The 18,611-nt window shown below is 43.8% G+C and overlaps 1 protein-coding gene and 1 pseudogene across 8 annotated transcripts in view; both read left to right on the top strand.

The window, feature by feature from the left end:
- The first annotated feature begins 915 nt into the window (after positions 1-915).
- Positions 916-3,765, top strand: LOC140916507 (uncharacterized; annotated as a pseudogene).
- A 13,207-nt stretch (positions 3,766-16,972) lies between these two features.
- Positions 16,973-18,611, top strand: part of CSNK1A1 (casein kinase 1 alpha 1) — a 52,130-nt gene continuing 50,491 nt past the window's right edge. For 5 of the 8 annotated variants that reach the window (XM_073355840.2, XM_073355837.2, XM_073355836.2 and 2 more), the window contains exons 1-2: positions 16,973-17,513; positions 18,304-18,410. In XM_073355840.2, the coding sequence (XP_073211941.1) occupies positions 17,391-17,513; positions 18,304-18,410 (230 nt within the window). In that variant the 5' untranslated portion in view covers positions 16,973-17,390. The remainder of the gene's footprint in view (positions 17,514-18,303; positions 18,411-18,611) is intronic. The other 3 variants (XM_073355843.2, XM_073355842.2, XM_073355838.2) reach the window with 1 other exon arrangement.

The raw sequence follows: 18,611 nt of genomic DNA, 5'->3' as shown, positions 1-18,611 counted from the left end.
TATCACCTCCAGAGAAAGGGAAGTGCCTAGAAAATGTAAAAGGAAACTTAGTTTGATAGCATCCTGTCTGGCAAGAACTCACTTATAAATAGCTGGGATGTGAAATCCTCACTTCTGTGTTGTCTTGTTATTGTAGTTCCCACTTTGCTATTGTTTGTCTGTATAATCTCTGTCTGGTTCTGTGATTGTTCCTGTCTGCTGTATAATTAATTTTGCTGGGTGTAAACTAATTAAGGTGGTGGGATATAATTGGTTACATAATCATGTTACAATATGTTAGGATTGGTTAGTTAAATTTCAGGAAAATGATTGGTTAAGGTATAGCTAAGCAGAACTCAAGTTTTACTATATAATCTGTAGTCAATGAGGAAGTGACTGGGTGTGGGTGGGTATGTGGGTGGGGGAAATGAGAGCAGGGAATGGGGGTAAGAAAATTAGAATCATGTTTTGCTAAAGGGGGAAATGGGAACAGGGAATGGGAGTAAGGAAGTTGGAATCATGTTTGGCTAAGGGTAGGAATGGGAACAGGGACACAGGTGTAAGGCTCTGTGGTGTCAGAGCTGGGAAGGAGGATACTAAGGAAGGAAACTGGAATCATGCTTGCTGGAAGTTCACCCCAATAAACATCGAATTGTTTGCACCTTTGGACTTCGGGTATTGTTGCTCTCTGTTCATGCGAGAAGGACCAGGGAAGTAAGTGGGTGAAGGAATAAGCCCCCTAACACAACTAACTCCAGCTCTTCTGAAAACAGAGACCTCAATATTTTATTAATAGTGATATGCAACATGAGGATTTTTCTCTTCCGCATTTGGAGACTTTTCCTGATTATACAAGAGCACTAATTTCACTTTCAGCTTTCTCCTCACTACGACTCTTCTTGGTTTTGAACTAAGGAGCGATCAGGAGTTAGAGAGATGTTGTTCCTGCAGCTTTTCTCTGCCTTGATTTTCTACAGCCAAGTCCAAGGAGTGACTCCTTACTCACTGCAGAACTGTATGGTCCATGAACAGTGGAGCAAAATGATAAAGGTGCTGTGCTATCATCAGAACTTGCCTCGAGTCCCAAGTCATCTTCCCTGGAATGTAAACAACTTAGATCTGTCTGAGAATCAGATTGCAAGCCTGAGGCAGAGCGACTTCAGCAAACTGAGTCTGTTGCAAGTCTTGAATGTTTCTCAGAACCAAATTCATCTAATTGAAGAAGGCACTTTTACTCACACAAGCAGCCTAAAGATCTTGAACCTCACTTCAAACCAGCTGAGAGTTCTTTCCAGCTCTATGTTTGATGGGCTGGGGAACCTTACAGTCTTGCTACTTAGGGAAAATAATATTGACAGGATTGAGGCATCTGCCTTTGCCCACCTGATGAAGTTAAAGGTAATTGATTTATCATCAAACAAGTTACATTCTCTGAATGCTTTGGATGTTGTGTTTAAGGTAAAATCTTTGGAAGAGCTGCACATAAGAGAGAACAATATAACAAATTTCACTACCAAAGATATTGTAAATGTGCCCATGTGGCTTCGTGAACTGGATGCATCCCATAACCCAATCTCTTTCATTGATGTTGCAACTGATGCTTTGTATAGACTTCTTTCACTGGATTTATCTTTCTCTGGCACCCATAACCACATTACATGGATTATACAAGACCCTTGTTTCCTGAAAGGGTTAAAGAGATTATATTTAGGAGGAATATTTATGACACCACTAGACATATTGGCTGTGGTCCAAAAACTGAATTGCTCTTTGCTAGAGGAGATCCACCTAAATGAGTTGAACTTGACTGATTCTGACAATATCATAGAAAAAGTATGCCTCTGGCACCGAAATGTCAAGACTCTTAACTTACAAGGCAATAAATTTGAAAGCATTAAAGGAATTGTCTTTGAAAACTGCACTCATTTATGGCATTTGGATCTGACACACAGCAGGTTTAAAGTGGTGCCGTGTATATCTTTTCAGCCCCTGAATTCTTTACAGAGTCTTTCCCTGGCAAACAATGAGTTCGCTGCAGTACCAAATGCAACTTCGAATATAACGTCTCTGAAAAGTCTGGGTCTCAGCTTTAACCAAATTAGGAAAATTGTCCCAAATGACTTTGCCAATCTAAAGAACCTGGAGCACCTCAATCTAACTGGAAACAGAATCACTAAGATCAGCTCAGATTTGTTTTCGGATCTACACAATTTGTTGGAATTAAATATCGGAATGAACCTCCTTTTGGAAATCTCAAACCTTTTTCAGATAGTTTAGGGAAGCTGGAAAAAATGGAACTAACAGGAAATAAGATGAGCTCCATCAAGAAAGAAACTTTTAGGAATCTGACTTCTCTGCAGTTTCTCAGCCTGCTGGACAACCAAATTAGCACAATAGAACCCGGAGCCTTTGAAGGTCTGAGCCACCTTCAGACACTGCTTCTTGCCACAAATAAGATCACCAAGCAAACCTTCCAGAAAGGCATCTTCCAGGGAGTAAACTCATTGGTTGATCTTCAGCTTTTTGAAAATTACATCCCCTATGAGACATCTGGAGAACTTGACAACCCTCCCTTCATTCTCCTGAAGTCCTTAAAATACCTCTCTCTGAACAACCAACATCGGAATGGGCTTCTGAATTTCCCATCTAACTTCTTGCAAGGGTTGGAATCAATAGTGAGAATCCATGCTGGCAACTTGCCCGTCACTAATTTGGATCCAGCCACCTTTAGTTACACCCCTATGCTTGAACAGGATTGTTGCTCAAATCCAATCAGTCCCATTAGCCCAGCTCTGTTCCAGCCTGTACCGAAGCTGAGAGAGCTACATCTCAGTAAAATAGGGCTGCAGTCCCTTGATTTTGTTCTCCAAGTAAACTTTTCTAAGCTAGTCATACTCAGTGTCTGGAAACAAACTAAATGTAATTGAACTTAAGCACATAAGGGCTTTATCTTACCTTACTTTTTTGGATCTTAGACAAAATCCTTTCACTTGTTCTTGTGCTAACCAAATGTTCCTCAATTGGTCTCTTCATGACTTAAAAACTCAGATGATCTATTTCTACCAGTACACCTGTGCTTTCCCACTTGCCAATAAGGGAAGGAAACTATGGGCCTTTCACACCTCCTCCTGCACAGTCGACCATGAGTTTATTCTGTTTGTTACGAATACAACCACAATTATTTTACTGATGATAGCCTGCATCTTTTTTCCCTGGAGGTGGCAGGGGATTTATGCTTATCACCTGCTCCTTGCCAATATTCATGACAAGAGCTACTAAAGGATGAGGCAACATAAAAAATACGAGTATGACGCGTTTGTCTCCTACAACACGCATGACCAGGAGTGGGTGATCAATGAGCTCCTTCCCACACTGGAAGACAAATACCACTGGAGGCTATGTCTGCACCACCGTGACTTTGAACCAGGGAAGTGCATCCTGAAGAACATTGTGCAGAACATCTATGCCAGCAGGAAGACCATTTGTGTCATAACCCACCATTACCTGGAAAGTGAGTGGTGCTCTAAGGAGATGCAGGTGGCCAGCTTTCGCCTCTTTGATGAACACATGGATGTCCTGGTCCTAATTTTCCTGGAACACATCCCCAGTGATAGTCTATCACCCTACCGCAGAATGAGAAAGCTGGTGAAGAAAACATATCTCACGTGGCCCCAGGAGGAGAAGGAGATTCCGCTGTTTTGGCATAAACTCAACATGGCCTTGAAGACAAGTTAGGGGAAAGAGGATGAAGATCCTATTTTGTCTTCTGGTCTCCATCTGGAATGATCCCAAACACAGTGGCCTGCAGTGACTCTCTCTGTCTGCTTATGACACTTCTGATGGGCCCATCTCTGCGATTTCTAGATATCAGCCTGGAAATTGAAGACATTTGTGTCCAGTATTTGAAAATATCTGGCTTCCCCTCACTGAAGGGGACTATGACAGTGGCACTTGCATTACAAAGAGATCAGTCCTAAAACCACCTGCACATTGCCAAGCCATGGTTGAGGCTTATAGACTGGGCTAGTGACCGTATGTGAGTGAAGCTTGTTTGATACTATGTGTTCTTGTACCTGTTCTGTGGCTAAACAGAAGCCTTGAGTCTGCGGGCCATCAAGCTTAATTTGATGAAATTTGTTAATTGGGTTTTAATGTGCTTTAAAAATGTAAAAAAGGAAAGAAAGAAAGAAGAGCTCAGTAGCAAAGCTAAGTAATTGTGAACCAAAGAGAGCAAACCTGGGGTAGAAAAGAATGATGGAAACAACCTTTGCAAACCCAAAATGAAAACTTAACAAAATTATGAATGCCTTCCTGTCTGCAGCTGTTTGGCACAGTGAACATATGACCTTTATTGTGAAACTATTTTAAAACAATATGCAAATCACCTTTAAGAAAAGGTAAGGTGCAAACTTTCATTTTCAAACTCCCTGAAATTATGTAAATCCAGCTTCGAGGCAATTAAAGAGAACAACTGCATTGAGAAAAAGCTCTACTATGAACTTTTAATTATCTTTACACTTGTTAAAGCCTAATGTTTAGATTAATTTCTACATTTCATTTTTTAATGTTTAAGAACTTTAAATGTTTAGGTTAATTTCTAGATTTCATCTTTAGAACAAGAGATTGACACTGGTAATCAATCTGGACAGGGAGCAGATATCCACACTAAGTCCTGTTCTATACACTGTTTATACTGGTAGAACCATGTTGGCTGGTTTGTAATTTTTAATGAAATAATTATACTGGTACAACCCCTAGAGTGGATGCAGTTATAACAGTGTAAAAGTGCTTGTACCACTATTGCTTATTGTGCTTCCCATTCAGGAATACCAGGATATATATATAAGGATATACCAATATAGCACTGTTTTATAGATATATGGCTGTGTCCACATTAGAGGGATTGTACCGCTTTAGTTACAGTGGTGTCATTAAAATGGTACAACTTTTGTGTGTACATAAGACCTAAGGCTTAAATGCAGGAAAGCATTTAAGCACATGCTTAACTTTAAGCAAGTGTTCAGATACTATGGTGATTAGCGAGATCAGAGAACCAATATAGAATAGAAGCATGTGAGTAGTCCCACTGAACTAAAGCTGGATTTTTCAACAAAACGGTTTCCTTGGAAAATGCCAATTTGTTTGTTGAACTTGAAATATTTCACAAAAACATGAACCACACACGGGCAGGGCTCTATCAGAAATCCACCAGCTCTGGGGCCTGCAGCTCTGAGCAGTCTCACTATGCGGACTGCCCTATGGCTTCAAGGTCTCTGCTCCGGACCCAAGAGCCTGAAAGGCTTTGGGGGCTCTCAAGGCTTCCAGGCTCCCAGCCACAGAACTGGAAGACTGAGCGCCCCGGCTCCTCAGCAGCCTGATGGGGAGTCAGGATCCTAGAAGTTCTGGGAACCACAGTTGAGCCGGAAGCTCAGGCTCAATTTCACTTAGAAGTTTTTTAAACAACATGTTTTGATTATTTCAAACTGATTTTTTTTTCCAGATTTTCCCTTTTGCAGGGAATTTCGAAATTCTATTTACATTTCTAAACAGAACTTTATTTTTTATTTTGGAATTTCCCACAGAATGAAAATTCCGACTTTCAACCAGCTCTAGTCTTAATGGCTTTGCTAGATTGGGCCCTTGGGCATAAGCAAATGGATTGAGAGGGATTCTCTGTTACAAGAAGACACCCTGTGATAAATGAAGGGGTAGGGTAGCTCCCTTTTATGGACACCCACCCAGCCAGTAGCTATAAAATCCCTCACAGTAGCTATTCTCTAATTGCTCTACCTGTAAAGGGTTAAAGAGTCTCACTATTATGCATAGGTAAAAGGAAGTGAGTGGGCACCTGGCCAAAAGAGTCAATGGGAAGGCTAGAACTTTTTAAAATTGAAACAAGACTCCCCTTTGTCTCTCTGTTGTTGTTCTCCTGGGGAGAGGCAAACAAAATAGAGCTCTGCTGTAAGAGTTTGGGCCAGGTATGAAAAAACCATCAGTATCATACCTAGAAACTACTCATTTAAAACCCGAGATATGTAAGTAGATCAGGAAATGTCTAGGAAGACGCAATTAGGTTTATTCCTTGTGTTTCTTTATGGCTTGTGGACTCCTCTATGCTAAACCCAGGTCCTTTTGTTTTGCTTGTAACCTTTAAACTGGACCTCAAGAAAGCTATTCTAGATGCTTAATCCTTGTAGTTTTTTTTTTTTTAAATCTAGCAAATGCCTAAATTCCCAGGTGTATTGTTTTTATTAATAAAATTTACTTTTTTAAAAAACAGAATTGTTTTTTTGTGTCTTAAGAGGTTTGTGCACATGTTGTTTAATTATCTGGTGACCACAGCTGATTTCTTCTTCTTGTTTTTTTCTTTCTCAGCCCTTCCAAGCAGGGGTGTGTGTGTGTGAAAGGGCTTGAGGGTACCCCACAGGAAGGAATTCCCAAGTGTGCCTTCCTGAGTTCTCAAAGGGGTTCTGCACTTGGGTGATGGCAGTATCTACCAGTCCAAGGTCAGAGAAAAGCTGTAACCTTGGGAGTTTAATACAAGCCTGGAGTGGCCACTATTAATTGTTGGAATCCTTGCAGGCCTCCACCTTCTGCACTCGAAGTGCCAGAGTGGGGAATTAGCCTTGACACACCTAGACAGTGTGAGTTAACTGGATGGTTTTGGTAGTCTAATTTGGTGATATACAGTAGTGTAGTCTTTGTGGATATCCTCGCTATAGCTCAGCATTTAAGAATCACTACAGGATGTTTTAAATGAGCACATTCTGTTGCATTTTGCTGAGCATATTTAGTAGCTGCTGTCTTAATTTTTTAGTATATGTTAGAAGGGAATTTTTTAATAAAACAAGGTGGATGATACAGTGTTTATGAAAAGATGAACGAATAACACTCTGGGTCACATCCACCACTGCAGTGACTTCCGTGGAGCTGTTCCCATACTCTGATACTTGGCTCTTGGCCTTAGTGATCTGTTGTGACAGTGAGCTCCACAGATTACTATGGGTTGTGTAAAACGATTTTCTTGTATTAGTTTTAAGTTTGCTGCCTTTTCCTTCCATTGAACATCGCTTTGTTTTTATATTGAGAGGGCAACAAATTTGCCTTCTCTATTCCAGTCCTTATTTTGATGCTCCCTGTTCTTTGTTTCCTCTCAAAAATAGTCCCAGAGTTGTCAATTTATTTTCTTAGGGAAGCCTCTCCAGGCATCTAGTTACTACTCCCTGCCTCTGAACCCGCTCTATTTCTGCCATATCTTTTTTAAGATGGGCTGATCAGAACTAACACGCTATTCCAGCCAGGGGAAGGTGTACCCTGGATTTATCCAATAGCATTAGAATATCTCGAGCAGTATTTCCTGTCCCCTTTCTTATACACCCTGACACTTTCTTTTTTACTGCCATTTCACACTGGCAGAGGCTTTCATTGAGCTCTCCAGACCTTTTTCCTGGTTAGAATTAGGGTCTGATTCTTCCACCTTTACTCATGCTGAATAGCTCCCCACACCATGAATAGGATCACTAGAAACCGCCATCACAGTGGCACCAGTTGACACCTTTGCTGACAGTCTCAGCAGACAGCCCAGTGACTGAATGGGCCACAGATACTTAACTCCCCTTACTCTAGCAAGGATCTGTTGTATTAATCTCCAGGTCAGGGTTGGGGCACATGGATCAGAAGCAGAATTTGGCCCATTGAATGTAACAGCCACTGTATGGGGGCGATTGCTGAACTTTACATCCTGTCAATAACTTCAGCAGCCCTATATTCTGGGTGTCTGAGCCCTGCTAGTGGCTATCAGAGCAATAATGCTACCTCTGGTTATGTCCCGGTGTCTTGCCCTTGGCTGATGTGTGTCTGATTTGGCCCCTAGCAGCGCAAGATTCCTGTCTACAGCAGCAGCCCAAAAAGCTGTGAGCAGCTCTAAAAATAGACCAGTAAATGGCCTACTCTCTGCTGTAAAAAGCCCCCAGCTGAAGGTCATAGAAAAGCTACAGACCTGGCCACCCTGCTCAGAAGGGCGCCCTTGGAAGTTGTGCCCTTGTCTCAATGACATGCTCTGGACATAACAGCATGGGCAGTTGGGAAAGCACTGAGATGCTGAGGCAGAATGGGTGTCCTGAAATGAATATCCCAGTGAGTCTGCAAAACCATTCATCCAGATCTAATCTGATGCATAAATATTGTAGCAGTGCCAATAACACAGTGCCGTCTCTAATGCAGAAGCACGTAGATGTTAGCCATGTTACTGTTCTTGTATTAACAACCTTTCCTCACTGCATCAAATAGGCTCTACGGCCCATGATTGGGTCTCTGCAACCTGATATTTAACCCACCAGTCAGATGGAGAGGCAGTGTTATTTAATAACTAGACCAAGGTACTTGAAGTCTGGTGATCTGAGATTTATACCCAACTTTGCCAATGACTTCCTGTGTGACTTTGGGCAAATCACATAAGGCTTAGGCTCCCTTTGTGCCTTTGAAAATCTTTCCCCTCAAATGCTGGGGCCCGCAGGTTCTGTGAAATGAGGTACTTTTCTACTTCATAAAGTTGTTGTGGAGTTAAATTCATGAAAAGTCATAATGTGATTGGAGATCCTCAAATGGCAGGAGCAATACAAGGACAAAAGGGCAGATCCTGATCTCATTTACATCAGTGTAAACCTTGAGTAATTCACTGGACTTGCATCAGGTTTACACTGACATACCTGAGATCAGATTCTGTCTCAAAGTCTTTGTAATCGTTATGCTATTGGTGAAGTGCTCCACCCTAGCTCTGATGTTAAAACAGTAGTCTAGCAAAATTGAATCTAGACTCTCCTCTCTGACACTGGGTCCCAGCCCCTATTGCCAACAGCAGCAAGAGTGAATCCCAGTAGGGGGCTCAGAAGTTAAACACCCCATTATCAGCACTCACAGGCCACCCATGAGGAGATGTGCTTGACACTCTGACCTTTCAGATCACTGCATGATGTAGCTTGTCAATGAAAGGCTTCCCCCCTAATGCTATTTGGCAAGAGCAGGGGATATCCCTGCTGCCCAGAAGGAGGATCTGTTCCCTCTCTCTCTCTGACTTCACAGTGACAGATTCACCAGCACTACTGCAAGTATGCTGCTAGATCTGTACTGTATAGAACAGCTGTTTCATTATGGTGTGCACAGCCCCCCGTCCCTACCCTGGGATCAAATTAAAAGCTTTGGGGACATTCAGTTGCATAGAAAGAACAACTGAAGTGTGAGCAGTGCTGGGATCAAGGTGATATTGAGCTAATTGTATGAGAATGGTTCTCAACAAAGCAGGAAGTTCAGTGTATCTAATGGAGAGAGAAGAAAGGGGATTTATTCTTTTGCTTTATCTGGTGATACAGATGTAAACATCTCTTCCTTGCTTCATTGCCCCTCACAAAACAATGAAATACACGAGACTTAGAGCATCTCAGAGCTTTAAACAGAGAAAATATTAAAGAGCTGAGGCTAAAAAGTGTGGTGTATTGAAAAGTGTGTTAAAATTATAAATTTTTACATTCTCAGTAGTTTACCTTACTGGTGCTGCTTGCTGGCGAGGGTACTCTGTAGGGAAGCGTGCAGTAGTAGCCAGTCTGCAAAGATCCAGCCTAGAGCAAGGTGGGGTGACTTGCAGAAGGTGGGGTGACTGCTTAAATTGCAGAAAGAGAAGTTTAGGTTGGACATTAGGAAAAACTTCCTGTCAGGGTAGTTGAGCACTGGAATAAATTGCCTAGGAAGGTTGTGGAATCTCCATCCCTGGAGGTTTTTAAGACCAGGTTGGACCAGGATGGTCTAGATAATACTTAGTCCTGCCTTGAGAGCAGGCGATTGGACTAGAAGACCTCTCGAGGTCCCTTCCAGTCCTACACTTCTAGGGTTCCATCCGATTGATTTGTCTCAGGCAATTTTTTTATCGTATTTTGTTGATGAGGGTGTGTAGGCTGATAGTTTCCAGTTTTACGTTTGAATTAAGCAATTACTTTTTTTCTCTCAGTTTTTTGCAAAACCACCTTTGAAGCTGGGAATGCAGGCTTCTTTTGCTGATCAGACTTGTCCATCTTCCTCTGACACACAGTACAAATCACCTTGCAACTCACATTTACAATGCCGCTAATGCTCCCTGTGGTTTCAAAAAGAAATCCAAAGCCAGAAGTTTTCATCAATTCATTTTCTTTCTGATACTGACAGGCTGTGCAAATGTTATTAACATTTGTGTAACTCACGATTTTTCTCAAAGTCGCAGAGTGAGAACATGGATGTAGAGGCTGTGGCTGCATTTCTGAAAGGCCTGGATGGATTTTTGATTCATAGCTCTGTAAACTAAAGACCAGACTCCACAATATAGGCCATGTTGAGGGGTGAAAGTGAGCTGGTATGGGCCGATACGGCGTACCATTAAGATGCCGGTACCAGCCCATACACAGCCCATCTTAAAGCACTGCTGTGGCAGTGCCTTAACGTTGCTGCCCCTTCCCCCATCCGTCGGGGCCCTTCCGGTAGGGACCCTAGCGGCAGGGCTGCCGATGGGGGAGGCAAAAAGGACAACGACGTTAAAGCGCTGCTTGCCCCTTTTGCCCCCCCGGGCAACCGACGGGGGCTGTCAAGTTTCCTTCCCCACTCTGAACTCTAGGGTACAGATGTGGGGACCTGTATGAAAGACCCCCTAAACTTATTCTTACCAGCTTAGGTTAAAAGCTGCCACCATCAAAGTGTTACACAAAGAATAACAGGGGAAGTGCCCACTTGGAAACATCTCCCCCCAAAAATATCCCCCTCAAGCACTACAACCCCTTTCCTAGAGAAGGCTTGATAAAAATCCTCACCAATTTGCATAGGTGAACACAGACCCAAACCCTTGGATCTTAAGAACAATGAAAAAACAATCAGGTTCTTAAAAGAAGAATTTTAATAGAAGAAAAAGTAAAAGAATCACCTCTGTAAAATCAGGATGGTAAATACCTTACAGGGTAATCAGATTCAAAACATAGAGAATCCCTCTAGGCAAAACCTTAAGTTACAAAAAGACACAAAAACAGGAATATACATTCCATTCAGCACAACTTATTTTATCAGCCATTTAAACAAAACAGAATCTAACGCATACCTAACTAGATTGCTTACTAACTATTTACAGGAGTTCTGACCTGCATTCCTGCTCTGATCCCGGCAAAAGCATCACACAGACAGAGAGAGCCTTTGTTTCCCCCCCGCACCTCCAGCTTTGAAAGTAACTTGTCTCCTCATTGGTCATTTTGATCAGGTACCAGCGAGGTTATCCTAGCTTCTTAATCCTTTACAGCTGAAAGGGTTTTTCCTCTGGCCAGGAGGAATTTAAAGGTGTTTACCCTTCTCTTTATATTTATGACAGGGGGGCAAAAGGGCAGCTGCCCAGGGCTGGCAATTTAAAAGGGCTCGGAGCTCCCGGGCCTGGCTGCTGCTACCGCAGCAGCAGCTGGATATCTAGGCCCTTTTAAATCGCCACCGGAGCCCCGGCCAGCGGGGTCCAGGCAGCGTAGATGGGCTGGCTGGGGGAGGCTGACCTGCAGCCCTGCCCCGTTTGCCAGAGGCCCCACCCCTTCCGGGGGCCGAAGCCGGCCCCCGTACTGGTAAGAATTTATGATTACTTTCATCCCTGGCCATGCTTATCCATGGAAAAGCCGGAAAGAGACTATTTCTCCTATTGGGCTTGACAGCTGGAAAGGTGCATTATCAAGAGTGTTCATCTTCCTCTGAGGTATCGGAGATTGGTCACTACTAGAGGTAGGATTCCAGAGTAAATGGATCAATGGGTCTAATCCAGTATGGCAGAAGGTAGGGTACCATACTAGATGTACCTGTGGATCTGATCTTATATGGCAAGGGGCAGAATACCAGCTTAGGCCTCTGAGTCTGATACATTGTGCCAGAGCTGGATACAGGACTGTATGGACCTGTGGATCTGATCTGATATGGGTAAGGCGTGGGATACCTGAATGGATAGCTCTATGATTTTCATTCAGATCCTATGTCCTTACTAATCCCATTCACTAAATGTGTTGAACTCCTGCCCATCCAGAAATTAATTTCTCTTTCTTGTTCTTGAGAAAAATATTACCTTCTTGCTATTGCAGAAAGATACATACACAAGTACAGCTCATAAACTGCCACGACCCAAATCTGAAAACTGGCATTTAAAATGTGGACAGAACAGTAGTAGAAACAGGATATGAGCTGAGGTCATTTCAGTATCATACATCTAGACTTGGAAGAATTATATATTTTTTAAAATAATTTTGATGGCTAATATTGATTTTTTAAGCATTTTTTCCAATTTGTATCAATTTAAATCTTCAGTTGTGCAAAATTATGGGATTTAAACATTTTTTTATTATTATCGATTTCCATTTTCACAGCTGTAGGAAAGTTGGGGGGAATCAGAAAGTAATTGTTTAAGACAGTAGACATTGAGATTTAAAAGGTTAAAGCTTTGTAACTGTTAAAAACCAACTGTCAGAATCACATGTGAAAATACACAATATAAATATCCGTAAATCAAATTCTAATAAGTTCTCAGGCAGCATTTTTCTTCCTTTGCCTATTTGTAAATTTCAGTTGTTATCTATGGAAATATTTTTGCAGGGGTGTGTGTGTGTGTGTGTGCAGAGAAATTGACATTCCCTGATAAAAGTTGAATCCTTCCAAGCCTACATACATTCTGCGATGTTCCTTGAGCCTCATGCATGAGTGACATGGTGGAATTGTCCCTGTGATCTTGTGTGCACATGTCCATGGAAAGCGTATGTGTGTGCATGTGTATGTTTAAATAGTGGGCAATGCATATGTTTGTGTGTGTATGGAATCAAAAGGAGATGACTGTATTGATGTTGATGCCTTTGCTAACTAGAAGCATAGACAGATAAATAGATCTATTTTCTTTCTGTCCAGACAGCCAAAACTCCCATTCAGGTTTCATCATATCCCATCTTCGCTATTGTGGCCTCCCTAAGACCCATATCACCGTACAAAATGTAGCTGTTAAGATCATCTTTTTTGTTTTGACCAAGTTCCCTTTGAATCTCCTCACTGGCTCCCTTGGTTTCATGGCATCAAGTTTAACCTTCTTGTCCTCACCTTCAAGGCCTTTCAGAGCTCTACTCACCAAATGTATCTGCTCTTGTCTCTTCTTGCATGACTCTTCCTCCATTCCAGCATGTTCGTCAGCTTCTCACACACATCTCTGTGCCTTCTTCCTGGCTGCCCTCTATGCCCAGAACATCCTTCCTGAACTGATCCTCTTTCAAATCTTTCAAAACCTCTCTCTGCTGTGATGCCTGTAAGAAGTTAGCTTGAGGGACAGATGGGGATAACTGGCATTTACCTTATATATTTAAAATTATCAAGAGAAAAAATAACAAATGTCTATATGTATATTATAAATTGTGTATGTTTCATCATATCCCCCTATCCAAGTATGATACTTCTTAGATTGTAAGCTCTTCAGGGCAGAGACAGTGGTCTTCATGGGATTCCAATCCTGATTGGAGTCTCTGGGTGCCACTGTAATATAAATATTCAGGGGTGCTGGAACAATTTTTATAGTGAGGGTGCTGAGAGCCATTGAACCAAACTGTAAACTCTATGTATAATGGAAACCACTTCAACCAGGGGCTGTGGCAGCGCCCCTCAGCACCCAAGTTCCAGCACCTATGTAAGTGTTAGTTTTAAACAGTAATAATAACAGTAACTTTTCAGCCATCAGATGGCAGCATTGCACAATTTTGCAGATCTAGAGCAGAGAGGTCAGTAGCACTCAGATACACCCATATATGGTCTATTTATCAGACAACCTGTTTTTCCAGCTCTTCCAAATAAATGTGACTCAAGCCAAACAACTTCCCAACTGCTCAAATCCCTTCAAGAGCAGCTATTAAAAATCCTGTAGAGCTTTAAGTGCTTCTCAGTCCTCCTGAGCTGTTTGCAGATCATGATCAACAGTAACAGCACTGGCAATAGGGGACACAAAGCTCCTTATTTAGAAATGAGTTGAGGGAGTTGTTCTGAGACATCTCAAGTGCCCTTGAAAGTCCAGTTCCATCCTCCTGTGATATGTATCCGTACTCCTTGGTACAAGATCAATATTCACTTTCAGTGAGAGACCAGTGCAGATATTCTTACTTATGCAAAGAATCAATTACAGAATTTACATGGGAATGAGTTTTGGGTTGACTTTAACTTTGGTTATTTCTTACTGATTCTAAAGTATGTGGATTAGTCCAGAATGTGATCAGTGTTGGTTAAGATCAGTTTTATTTTCATTGCAGGGAGAGATGGGACCAAAGCAAAACTCAGATCCAAATACCCTGAAGCACAAGAAAGTTTGGAACTGAACTTTGCAGTTCAGGATCATTGCTAACTGCAAGCTTCATCCCCTACTTGGACTTCTCATTCCTCTTGGTTTCCTGCTTTGCAGCCACCTTATAGATAACAAGGGGAGACCAAATGAATTTAGGCAAGTCTCAGAGTTATCACATAGTCACAGCCAATACTTAGGGCTTGTTGACAGAGTGTTCTTCTACCACAATAACTAAACCAATATACAACTCCTAGTGTGATTGCAGATATATCAGGGGAATAAGCTTTACCGGTATAAGCACCTTTATACTGGTATAATTGCATACACACTAGGGGTTGTACCACTTTAACCATATCAGTATAAAGTCACAGCCCTAATCAAAGTGGTTAAATCGATACATAAACTGTGTGTAGACAAGGCCTTAAATTAGGCTCCTTATCATTCATAAGCATGTGGTTAGCAACCCCACCAGCTGAGCTGAAAGGGAGCTTCTGTGGCTGATCCAGTTAGCAAGAGACATGCCAAGTTGGCATCTAATGTATGCTGCTCTTATAATTTGGCTGCATTTCTCTAGGTACTTTCTCAACAGGGCTGGAGGCCTAAATCTTCTCCCAAATTTAGTCTTGCGCAATGGAGCCCATCCTGACAGTGAGTAATAATGAGTCACAAGGAATTCTCAGTTTCATGCTCTTGCAAAAGAATAATGCAGAGAATGGATCGAGAGGACAAAGAAGGAAAGAACATTTAAAAAGGCAGAAAGAAACAGCAGACCCAGAATATATCTGGCTGACACAAAGCAGCTGGTTAAAGAACTCCCGGCAGAAATTTGCAAGGCATCTCCAGCAATTAGTGCTACACACTTTACAATCCAAAAAGACTCGTAGCTGAACCAAGGTTACGAGGTAAATCAAATCATGTCAGACCTACCAAAGAAGGATGATAAAACAGAGGTTGTGTATGCACAAAAACACAAGACAGCTCCACTCCATTCTTAATTCACCCCTATTGTGCTTCTGGGCCTGAGATACTGCAGCAAGAATCTCAGAATAGCAGGGGGACCTTAGGTGCCACATGTTACTCTGAATTTATTTTTCTATACAATGAAGTCAAGCACTTAACATTAATGTACCAAAGGTTTTCGGATTTGATTTGGGATCTGATAAGTTGTCAGCAGAGCTTGGATACAATCCACTTTGGGCAATACTCAGAGCTGATGTAAAAGGTGATGTGAATTAAAGGTCATGTGTGTACTGGTTAGAAAGATGGTGTAATTGACACACTGAAGATCAAGAAGGGGGTATGTAGCAGGAAAATTGACTAAGAGGATGGGTACAAAAATCAGATCTATGAATACTCCATTTAAGCATAATGTAACATTACTGCTGCTTTCCTCAATGTGACCCCAAAGCATTAATTATTATTTATAATGCACCTAAGTCAGGTACCTGCTCCAAAGAGGTTCTAGAGGAGATCCATCCACTTATAAAAAGGGCCAAATGTAAGCTGTTGCAACTCCTTTGACTTCAGTGGGAGTGGACCCATTTACACCTGGTCTGACTTTTAGGCCCTTTATATCTTCAAAGTATTCTTCACCTAGGGTCCTCTCAGCCACTTTACAAAGAGCCAACCAACCAGCAATATTTAGCAGATTGGTTTGTGAAATGGACAAAAAGAAGCTGTGCAAAAGAAGTTGTGCAGCCAACTTCTCAGAAGTGGCCACTGATTTTGGATACCTCTGGTTTTGGGTGCCCAAGTGTTGCAATGCCAGCTCTCATGACATTGGTTTTTTTTCTAAAGCCCCAGCACCCAGAGTCACGTGATTAATTGAAGATCTCAGCTTACATTTAAAAAATTGTCTCTATCCTTCATGTCTGCAGAGCCAACTTGAAAATATTAACCTTAGAGGCTCAAAAAACAGATGCCAAACAAAAAAGAACTCAAAATTTAGACTTTTTAAAATCTCATCATTTTTAAGCCAAGCTCGTGATTTTTCTGGGGCTTGACTCATGATTTTTGAATACTCAGCATGAGGAATACTGCCAGCTAGAGACATCGTGGGCCCAATTTTCCAGGGCTGAGTGCTGAGTACCAATTGAGAAGCTCCCCCTAACTGCACTCAATGCTGCAACAGATGCTGAAGATCTCTGAAAATCAGGCTCCAGCTGTCACCAAAAACGGAAGCACCCATAATCAGATGGCCCCCTCTGAGAGTGACTGATTTCTAAGACTGCTAGCCCAGGACCATGGCTCTGCTCTCCCCCAAACAAGGCTGGCTGCCAGAAACAGGCTGCAAAGCCCCCGTGCCCCTCCCTGGCCCCATTCCCACAAAGTTGGCCATGTCAAGTGACAGAGACCCCTTGTGATTTTGAAAGGCCACTGGCCCTTTAAGGCTGAAGGGGGGGGGAACAGGTGAGGGAGGACGGGCGAGCATGCACCCTTTCCTTTTCACCCTTCCGCCTGGTTTCCGAATAGGGTTGTGCGCATGTGCACTTGCGGAAACTGACGCTGCGTGAAGAGCCGAGCTGCTCATTGAATTTGAGTCAACGCCGTCTACGCATGCGCATGCGCGCTGGCTCAACGTCCTCGCCTGCCCTCTTAGCTTGCACTTGCGCGTTTTGTGTCCTGTCGAACATGCGCAGTAGCTGCCCCGCCCCGTTCCCAGAGTGCCCTGCGCGGTGAAGAAGCGGCGGCCGCAGAGTGGAGGCATTTTGTGTCCGTGATAGCAGCCGCGCGATATACAAGATGGCGGCGGCTGCTGAGTGAAGTACCAGCGGTGGCGGCCGGGATCCGGCGGTGCCAGCTGCGCTCGGACACCCAGAGCCTCCCGGTGCCACTCCCGTATCTCTGGAGCGGGCAGAGAGTGTAGTGGCGCCCGGCCGGGGAGTAGGGCAGAGCCGCGGAGGAGGACGCCCGCCGCAGGGGCCCGGCCTAAGCTGAGCGGCGGGGACCAGATTCCTCCTCCGCTGCCGCCTCCTCCCAGGCGGCGTAGAGCCCCCCCAGGCCCGTTGTTCCAGCGTAGGGCCCCCACCTCACTTCCCCTCAGCGCCGGGAGGGCCGCGAGCCGCCCCTCACCATGGCGAGCAGCAGCGGCTCCAAGGCCGAGTTCATCGTCGGGGGTAAATACAAGCTGGTGCGGAAGATCGGGTCGGGCTCGTTCGGGGACATCTATCTGGCCATCAACATCACCAACGGGGAGGTAAGGGCGCCACGTAGCCCCGCAGGGAGCCCCGGGACTCATCCCTTGAGGGAGTCCCCGCCCCAGTGACCCTCCTCGAGCCGGGGTCTTGTCAGCACAGGGAGCCCAGGCCCCTGTGGTTGGCTTCACCAAGAGATTGGGCGACCCGCGGACCCGCTGCGGTGGTTAGGCCGCTACCAGAGAGAGGCTGGCCGGCCCTTCGCAGGGGAAATTTACCGGATGATAGCACATCGATTCGGGGGATCTCCACTTACCCTGGGGATGGGTGGTAGAGTTAGGAACCTCTCCCCGAAAAACAAATGGGGGTATGTACCTTGCCATCGGCAGCGCAGGGGGCCATCTTCCCCTCCCCCAGTCATCTTTTCTGCTTTGAGGGGGCACACACTTACCTGGCACTCAACATATGGTGAGACACACAGAAGGACACCCCCACACACCCCCCCCACTCTTCGGTTTTCTTCTTTTTTCTCTCTCCATCCCACATTTTTCTGAGCCACGAAGAAACAATTCCCATCTCGATTAGTTGTATGGATCTGAAGACTAAACATTTCTAGTCCAATTTCCCTTTCAGGATGGATATTTATGCACAGATCAGCACCCTGTGGATTTTATTTGCAGAGCCTGCTGCTTCTCCATATTATGGATATTGAGCTAGTGTTGTGAGCACTAGAAAATTTTCCTATATTCCCAAAATTTACTGCAGCAGAGCTCTGAGTGGGAGTGGAGTGCTGTGTCCTCCTAAACCCCTGTACTTGGTGGATGCTCTGATCCCTGTTCCCTCTCACTGCAGGAAGTGGCTGTGAAGTTGGAGTCTCAGAAGGCCAGGCATCCCCAGTTGCTGTACGAGAGCAAATTGTACAAGATTCTGCAAGGGGGAGTTGGCATCCCACACATAAGGTAAGAGTCAAACAAGCTGTGGGACACCAGTATGGGCTCTTGTCCAGTGCGTCAGTTTGTGATGGGGCTCCATGGTTACAGAAGCGGTGAGTGTTTTTACTCAGGATTGATTTAGGAGGTGGAAAAGTGTGTATCCAGTAGAATTAGCAGGATCTCTCCAACCCAGCCTTCCCCATTCCCCCTTACTGCCCTGTAGATTTC

This window comes from Lepidochelys kempii, chromosome 8 (assembly GCF_965140285.1).
Source record: "Lepidochelys kempii isolate rLepKem1 chromosome 8, rLepKem1.hap1, whole genome shotgun sequence".
Classification (NCBI taxonomy): Eukaryota; Metazoa; Chordata; order Testudines; family Cheloniidae; genus Lepidochelys; species Lepidochelys kempii.
Note: the sequence above shows the minus strand (reverse complement) of the source record. Positions and strands in the feature narration are given on the sequence as shown.